The 9,456-nt window shown below is 40.5% G+C and overlaps 1 protein-coding gene across 1 annotated transcript in view; it reads right to left on the bottom strand.

Annotated features, from left to right (window-relative positions):
- Positions 1–4,882, bottom strand: part of LRRC7 (leucine rich repeat containing 7) — a 188,112-nt gene extending 183,230 nt beyond the window's left edge. The window contains exon 1 of the mRNA XM_044440627.1: positions 4,685–4,882. Within this exon, the coding sequence (XP_044296562.1) occupies positions 4,685–4,873 (189 nt within the window). The 5' untranslated portion in view covers positions 4,874–4,882. The remainder of the gene's footprint in view (positions 1–4,684) is intronic.
- Between the last annotated feature and the right edge of the window lie 4,574 nt (positions 4,883–9,456).

The raw sequence follows: 9,456 nt of genomic DNA, 5'->3' as shown, positions 1-9,456 counted from the left end.
TATCAGGGATATGATTTAGGTCATACCTGAGTGGCCTAGTGCTTTTCCCTCCTTTCTTCAATTTAAGCCTAAATTTTGCAACAAGAAGCTTGTGATCTGAGCCACAGTCAGCTCCTGGTCTAGTTTTTACTGACTGTATAGAGCTTCTCCATCTTTGGCTGCAGAGCACATAGTCAATCTGATTTCTGTGTTGACCGTCTGGTGATGTCCATGTGTAGAGTCGTCTCTTGGGTTGTTGGAAAACAGTGTTTGCTATGACCATCGTATTCTCTTGACAAAATTCTACCAGCCTGTGCCCTGCTTCATTTTGTACTTCAAGGCCAAACTTGCCTGTAATTCCCATTATCTTTTGGCTTCCTACTTTAGCATTCCAATCCCCCAGGATGATAAGGACATCATTTTTGGGTGTTAATTCTAGAAGGTGTTGTAGGCCTTCACAGAACCAGTCAACTTCAGCCTCTTCAGCACCAGTGGTTGGGGCATAGACTTGGACTATTGAGATGTTGAATGGTTTGCCTTGGATTCGAACTGAGATCATTCTGTCATTTTGGAGATTGTATCCCAGTACTGCTTTTCCTACTCTTTTATTGACTGTGATGGCTACCCCATTTCTTTTGAGGGATTCTTGCCCGCAGTAGTATTCCTGATGATCATCTGAATTAAATTCACCCATTCCTGTCCATTTTAGTTCACTGATTGCTAAGATGTCAATGTTCAGTCTTGTCATCTCTTGTTTGACCACATCCAGCTTGCCTTGATTCATGGATCTTACATTCCAGGTTCCGATGGAGTATAGATCTTTGCAGCATCAGACTCTCCTTTCACCACCAGATACATCAATAACTGAGTATCCTTTTGGCTTTGACCCAGTCGCTTCATTCTTTCTGGCACTACTAGTACTAGCCCTCTGTTCTTCCCCAGTAGCATATTGGACACCTTCCGACCTGAGGGGCTCATCTTCCGGCGTCATATCTTTTTGCCTTTTGGTACTGTCCATGGGGTTCTCATGGCAAGGATATTGGAGTGGGTTGCTATTTCCTTCTCCAGTGGATCACGTTTTGTCAGAGCTCTCTGCTATGACCTGTCCATCTTGGGTGGCCCTGCACGGCATAGCTCATAGCTTCATTGAGCTACGCAAGCCCCTTACCACGACAAGACAGTGATCCATGGAGGAGGTATTAAAGTTATATAACACACTATGATTAAAAAGAACTAATAACTCTGAACTATCCATCAGCAAATTGACCTCCATCATACTCAATTACATCTCTATGAGGCAGAAAAATATGATTTTGGAATCCAGAGTGTTTTCTGTGAACTGATATGTACAGCTAGGGAAATGACTCACTTCTCTGTATCACTTTTCCTTCAACCCCCTGGAGAGTATAACTCAATTGCTTCTCTAGTTATAAACAATTGCATGGTGGAATGAACAAGCCTCTACACTGAGCATTCACATTTGGCTAAAGGGGTAAGGAGACAGCTTAGCAATTGAATAATATAGTCTCAGGAAGAGTAATCCAAGATACATAATTGTAGATTCCACTGGTTAACAGGAGAGTTGTAGACAAAGTTGACATACTGTAAAATGCATGTCTAGTCTGCACATCAGGATTCTAAGTATTAACTGTGCTAACTGTGGATACAAACTTTTAACAGCTGATATTATGGTAAGCGTGTCATGAGTGGAGCCAGCTGGAGCTGGCGGTCCGACTAGCTGGCCTGGGAGACCCCTTTCTGACTCACTCTGTTTCTATGTTTTATTATCTGGACAATATATAGCAGCTTACATGTGTGGGTGAGTGTACATATATACATGCAAGCATGTGCACACGCATACACATATAAAAGGTGCCCTTTATAGACCATTGCAATAGGATGGAAGCTGCTTTTGCATGTTTCCACCACATGCTGCTGCTGTAGCATTTAAAGGTCCAGCATGAAATGAGCAGGGGTCAACCGGAGAAGTTGTCTCCTCTGCCTGCTACCTGCACAGTAAGAACCCAGTAACTGGCTCCTGCTCATGCGGTACAGGGCTTCTAAGGATCACTACAACAGTGGATGCTGATGCTGATGGGTACTAGGTAAACAAGTCATTCCCAGATGATACTGATTCATGATACTCAAATGAGCAGACAAGTTGCACAGCCTCAGAAATAGGAACTACCCACTACCCTATTTTTATTTACTAGATTTTATATACCACTCCTTATTCATAGAATCACAGAATAGTAGAACTGACAGGATCCAACTGCCTGCTTGGCTCAGGACTCCAAGTCAAACCATCCCTCTCCAATGGCTGCCCAGTTGCATCTTGAAAGCCCACAACCTCCCAGGGTAATTGGTTTCAATGTTGCACAATTCTAACAGTTCTTCCTAATGTTCAGACAGAACTTGTAATCTGAGCCCATTTATTCCATGTCCTGAACTTTGGGATAATATATTTGGTTTGCTTTTCCTAGGTGCAGAACCTGGAATTTCTCCCTATTAAATTTAATCTGGTTGTTTTGCTTTCAGTATATTCCTGTATTTAAGGTAGTGAATAATTAAAAATAAAACAAAAATGAAACTGTGTATTATAAACAAGGTCAATAAAAGTGTGGCTGGTTAAAACAGGAAGACTTTCTGAAATAAAGACATGCCAAAAACAATTTATTGTTGGAACCTGTGTACCTGCCTGACCTCCCAGTATGCCATCTAATGACCTCAGTGACTAGACCAGGGCAAAGTGCTTTTTCACTTATCCTAATCAAATTGTTTATGGTTTATACACTAAACCTTAAACCTGGTCTGATAGCAGTCACTGAAGTTCCCTCATCAAAGAAATTGCATACTGAAAAGGAGCAGCTCCTAACAACAACCAGGCTGCCCTATTCTGCCTTAACTCTCGGTCCTTGACTATTCTCCCTAAACCCAAAATAAACCACACTGCAGCAATTCCATTTTAAGGGACCAATTTATCCCATCCAGGAGACTCAGTAGCTGGTGAATCAATTCAAGATGGTAAAAGGCAATCTGAGCCACCATGGTCACTTGCACTCCAATGACAACTATGGATCCAGGAGTACCCTCAGACTACAAACCTGATACAGCCAGTCCCTGGGTTATGAATGAATTCCATTCCTGAGAAAATGGAAATTCATGCTTAAGTTAAATTTGTATGTAAACTGGATCACATATAGTCAGTCCTCCCCATGTGTGGGAAAGTGGATAAACCACGAATATCTCTTGGCCTCCCACTCCCACCCAACCTCACCAGTGCCTCCTCTTTGCAGCAAGGAAATGCTGGAAAGATTTCCATCTCCAGATGGGCATGTCAAGGAAGGTCTTTTTGGAGGCTTCCCTCTCTATTCTTTCACTTCCTTTCTCTCTCTGTGTTGATGATGATTTTCCACAGTATTTTTTTTAAATTAGAAGGCTTTATGGCAATTTTTTCATAAGTATGGGTTGTTTATAATTTGGAAATTCATAACTTAAAGACTGCCTGTATTTCAAAAGCAGTATCTTCCATCTTCCATACTCATGAACCATTCAGTACAGAACTTCTATCTTGTCAGGACTCAATTTAATCTAGTCCAGTCTTCCCCCACCTCCAATAAAAAATCTGGAGATTTGTTTGTGTGTTGTTAAGCATGTTTTTCTCCAGAAACATGAAAAAGTTAGATATTTGGTCACTGCTGTGAGTCTGGCTTCAAATGCCCTTTAAACTGCCCAGAACCTATGGGAATGGAGCAGTATATAAAAAATCCTTTATAGGATAAACATTTCCCCATCCAGTTTTATAATTAGGTGTACTAAAAGCAGTGGTAGGTATGGATGGGCAATATTTGTAGGAGAGTATTTTTCCTGATGTTTCTGCAGATGACTATATTTATTTATTTATTTATTTATTTATTTATTTTGGCCATTACTGATTAGCTATAAAAAAGGAATGCAGCCTAACCCCAACCTGAAGAGATGATTACCCAAATTATTGATGCAGACAATGTTTTTGGAGCAGGTAGCTGTACTAGGTAACGCACTGTTCCCTTTAAGTTCAGATTCTATGGCTGAAACAAGATGCAAAGCCAATGACAGAGCTGATCTAAACCAAAAAAGTAGGTGAGCCCTCCTTGCTCCACCCAATATTCCTAATACAACATGAACTTATCAGCTCTGTGCCCCCACCATCAGTAGCCAATATCATGAAGCATCATGTCATTATATTATATAATTAATATAATAGGTCATATTGCATGTTTAGCTACATGTTACAAGATGCAAACTTCAAGACAGAGTTCACCATGTCAAATTTTCCAGTCTAAGAAAAGTTCAGTCATTCTTCATTTTAAGTAAATGAAGCATCTCACTGGCTCTGAAGGATATTCCATGAGCTTAAAATCACTTATAAACTCAGAATATCATCCTAAAGCATCTATCCCTATACAGATGTCTCAAGTACCATGGCATGAATGAAGACATTTGCACTGATGCATGTGCAGAGACAGAAACTAACACAACCGTTTTATCTGTGCTGGCAAAACTAAGAGCAGGATATTTTCTAAATTCAGAAAAAATTATAAGTTGCTGATTGAGTAATTGAAGCTAGTGGTCTGTCCTTTTTACACAGGGAGTTAAAACATGCTTTAAATGTTTATTTAACAAGGCAACTGCATTAACATAGTACAGAAAGGGCAAGGCTTACCTTAGGTAGCTCTTCAATTTGATTGGCATCTAGATAAAGCTCCTCTAATGTTCGTTCAAAGTTAAAAACCTCCTTTGGCACCTGCTGAAGGCTGCAATGGGAGTAATCGAGAACTGAGATGATTTCTTCTTCCCCTCGAAAACATCGGCATGGCACCAGGCGGCCAATAATTTTCCTTTTGGTTGTCATTTCCAAATGCCACACTAAAAAATAAAATAAATTGTTTATCAGAATCATTTCACATTTGTTAGAAAATTACCTAATGAAATGTCTAGGATTCCTTTCAACAGTATGTTAATTTTGTTCTGTTCCAGAAATTCTCAGGATCAATCCTACACTGCTTTTACTTAGCCCATAGAATATTAAGCTTCTAAGTATCATAGTGAAACCAGCTGCCTAAAGAGGTGGTGGGCTCTCCCACACTAGAGACATTTAAAAAAACTGGACAACCATCTGAGTGGGATGGTAAAATGTGGTGTCCTACAACAGCAGGGGGTTGAACTCGATGGTCTTCATTGGCCCCTTCTAACCCTACTATTCTATGATTCTATAGCTTAGGGAGTATTTATAGCTTGCTTAATATGGAGTTACACCTTGTTGGGTGATGCAACTTATAGCTTCATCTTTAATATTACATATTTATCCTTAGTATTAAATAAAGATAAGGCATTTAAGAATGTAAGAACTGTGCTGGATCAAAGGCCTGTCTTGTCCAGCATTCTGTTCTCATTATAGCCATATACCTACAGAAACCTACATCAGGACTTGTGCACAACAACCGTTTCTTGTTCTTGCTGTTCATATTTAAACATTTAAATTTCATCTATATACTAAATAATACAATTAAGTATGCTAAATTTCACCCGATACTTTTCTTAACAGATGTACTGTGTGTGCACACACGCGAACACACACACACAGACTTATTTCAGTTCGCCTCCCCAAGCTTCCCATTTTTTCAGGAAAAAGACTTCTTTCCATGCTTCAAATTTTCAGAAATTGTACACATCAAAGTACAAATCAATACAGTTTTAATTCATTGCTCACACTGTTTGCTCTAGAAAAGACCTTCATTGTGTTCCTGTGGACCATCAACTCTTCTGAACCACACTAAGAATCATTTACATAAGAGGGTGACTATGTCTTCTAAACCATTCAGGCTGCAATTCTACACTTTTCTTTCTGGAAGTCAGTCATACTCAAGGCAGTGGGCTTTGTTTCCAAATAGACATGTGTAGGATTGTGCTGTTAGTATACTATGAGGTCATTAGTTTCAAACTCTTTAGAATGTCTGTTATTCCATAATTGTCATGAAATTAAAATAATGCCTTTACCAATTGTAGTCCAATTGATTGCTCAGTGGTTAGCATCACATTATAAATTCCTGAATTGCTTAGGTTTTTTGCTAATTGATTATCAGACATAAAAAGTATGCCAAAATGATGGGTATCCTAACAATAATAACTGGAATAATAGTGTCAGTTCTTCGGTGCTGCCCTTGGGTGTGGCTGATCTATCCAGGAAATGTGCAGTTCTTCTATTGGCGTGAATGGCTGCTGTGCAACCACACATGCAACTCCCACTACTTTCTGTTGCCATACAGGCTTCAAATTATAGATGATGCAATCAAACAGGAAGAACCTAAGTTGGTAGGGGCCTTCCTGCCCTAAATTATGCTGGTATGTTGGGAATATTTCAGAGGATCTGGCACCTAGTCAAAACTGTTATGAACAGGGTTGAAATAGCAAATCCTTGGGGAAACAAAGAAAATAACTGGCATTGCAAGAGGTAATGACTGTCATCAATGATTGCTTGCTGTGTTGCCCAAATCCAGTTGTGGTGATTTACCACTGCAACTTATCACGGTTGAGAAGCAAGATAAGAAACAACACTTTGTTCCAGTGCTTCTCCCTTCCTTGAGAGCAAGAGAGGGAGGGCCTGGACTAGGAAAGGATGCTAGATTCTCTGCACATCCTTGTCTTGTGCAGGCTCTCCTTTCCCTGCTTCTGCACAAGTGAGGAAGGGATGGGTGGGGCTGCACTAAGCAAGGACATGCGAGGCAGGGAGCAACCCTGCTTTGCCCAGCCTCTCCCCATTCTCTGCTCAAGCTATTCAGTGGCTGCTCCACTGCTAGCAAGTTCCTGCCTAGCCCAGATCTCCCTGCCCCACTCTTGCTCAAGAGAAAGCCTCTGAGGCAGAAGCAGGAGAATCAGCTCGGCTGTGCTTGGCCTTTTGGCAACATTGCCCAGCTGACTATCCCCCTTCTGCCTCAGAGCAGATTAGGCATCCCCACCTACTGCTCCAAAGATCTGAAACAGGACTGTCTGATCAGCTCCTCCATCTCCTGCACTTCAGAGCACAAGCACCGTTTTCACAGCAGAGACTCTGAAAGCTCCAGCCAGCTGAAATCACAGTTCACAGTTGTGTTCACTGCAGGGTCTCCTGGGATGTTGCTGGGAGAAATGAGAGGGAAAGGGGCAGAGAAGGGAGCAAAGCAACCAGGATGAGTCCAATTGCCTGTCAAGCTCATTGCAGCTGCTTGCACTTAGGGGCAACCCACCGTGGTGATTCACCACAATGAGTTGCTGTTACATGTGAACCTGCCCAGTCTGTCAGCTTACATTTACATTGATTTATTGCCAGTAAAGTTAATCGGTCCAAATTGATTTACTTATGCTTAACTGAGTTTTGCAACTGCAAACTTGATTCCCATTCTCAGAAGGCATTCCTCCGATTTCCTAACTCCTCCATAGGGTTAAGAATAATTTGGCTAAGTAAAGTGTTTTCCTTGGTCTAAACAGTTGGGAATTTTGTTCTGGCCTTCACATTAATGAATACATGAATTCTGAACTACAGTTCTGAAAGCTGTGCTTTCACATGTTACAATTCATTATATATGATGGTTTGTAATTTCATTATGCCCAATGCAAGTTAGCATATCTGTCCAATTCATAGATCATTCTGAATATTCAGAGTCTGTGGAATGTGGGGGGAGAATGAGAATCCAATGAGTTTCTGAAAAGCACTGCTTTTTACTCCTAAAAGGGGCAATAGGTTGGAAGGCATTCAAGGAAGGCAGCAGGCAGAAGGAACAACCAGGTCCACCAGATTACTGGGATACCATAGAGTAGAAATGGAAAAGAAAACTAGCAACACTTGCTGGTGGAGTCCCATTCCTCTGGTGAGAAGTTTCTACTAGATGTTGTCCCTTCACTGAAGGGCAAATCTGGGTTGTGATTCTCACTTTTACACAGGCTCTGAACTATTCATCCTTCTCCTCAGACACAATGATAAAATATTTCTGCCTCTGAATAGATAAGGATAAGTAAGCATTAGAATGCTTCTAATAACAAGCTTTTTAGCAACTATTTGCAGTACTCAATTACAGTGGACACTTTATGGCCATTTCTAAGACAGGAAGACATTTCATATTCATGTTCACTGAACATAAAAGCTGGAAAAAGACTAAACATAAAAGCTGGAAAAAGCTGATTTGTCTGTTTAGGAATACAGTTTCTTTTGCGTAAATGTTAGTGTGAAGAAACTAATCACCTCAATATTGATCCTTTATTGGAAACAAGAAAGCTGAAAAGGTAGAGTAGAACCAACATCTGATTTGAATTTTTTGCATGAATCATAGAATAGTAGAGTTGGAAGGAGCCTATAAACCCACTGAGTCCAACCTCCTTCTCAGTGCAGGACTTCAGTTAAAGCACCCTGACAGATGGATGTCCAACTGCCTCTTGAATGCCTCCAGTGTGGGAGAGCCCACAACTTCTCCAGGTAAGTGGTTCTGTTGCCGTATTGTTCTAAAAGTCAGAAGGTTTTTCCTGATCTTTGGCAGGAATGTGGCTTCCTGTAACATGAGCCCATTTTTCCATGTCCTGCACTCTGGGATACTTGAGAAGAGAACCTGGCTTTCCTCTGTGTGACAGCCTTTCAACTATTTGAAAAGTGCTATCATATCTCCCTTCAATCTTGTCAAAGCTAAACATGCCCACGTCTTTCAATCTCTATTCCTAGGACTTTGTATTCAGTCCCTGAATCATCTTTGTTGCCCTTCTCTGAACCCTTTCTAGTTTGTCTGCATCTTTCTTAAACTGTGAACACAGTACTTGAGCTGGGGCCTAACTAGTGCCAAGAGGTATTGTAATGTTATTTTCTAACACACAGGCCAAATAAACTAAACAAACTATATGTTAACAACTACAGTATGTGTCCTTTTCTCTTTCTCACACCACTTCCTCTGAGACCAAACAACTATGATGTCAAGGAGGTTGGAAAGATCCATCAACTACGGGTCATTGATTGACAGATATCAGTTTACCAGAATCTACTAAGTTTTTGTTTGTTTTACTAGCACATAAGCCAGCCAGCCAGGAACAGGAGCAACGTACAGTCATACAATTAAAGTTAAGGAACAGGTCCTCTCAGAACATATATTCAGCTCAGAAATTTGTTTTCAGTACCAGGGCAGAGCTCACAGCCCTTTCATAGTGAAAACCATTTGTGGTACTACCTCAAGCCCACCTTCTTTGTTTCAGTAATCCAATCTAGGGGTGGGGACAGCTTCCCAATTGTTATGTATTTTATACAATTTAAAACTGTCGCTTCATTCAGGCAATTGACAATAAAACCATCACAAGAACAAAATACAACTATGTAAAAATTTTTTAAAATGTATCAAATACATACATAATTATTATTACATTGTATTTATGTCCCACCTTTTTCCCCTTGCAAAGAACCTAAGGCAATTTACAAAACTCCAT

The sequence above is a fragment of the Varanus komodoensis genome, unplaced genomic scaffold, assembly GCF_004798865.1.
Source record: "Varanus komodoensis strain SLA01 unplaced genomic scaffold, ASM479886v1 scaffold1, whole genome shotgun sequence".
Classification (NCBI taxonomy): domain Eukaryota; kingdom Metazoa; phylum Chordata; class Lepidosauria; order Squamata; family Varanidae; genus Varanus; species Varanus komodoensis.
This window is presented reverse-complemented; position numbering and strand designations above follow the sequence as displayed.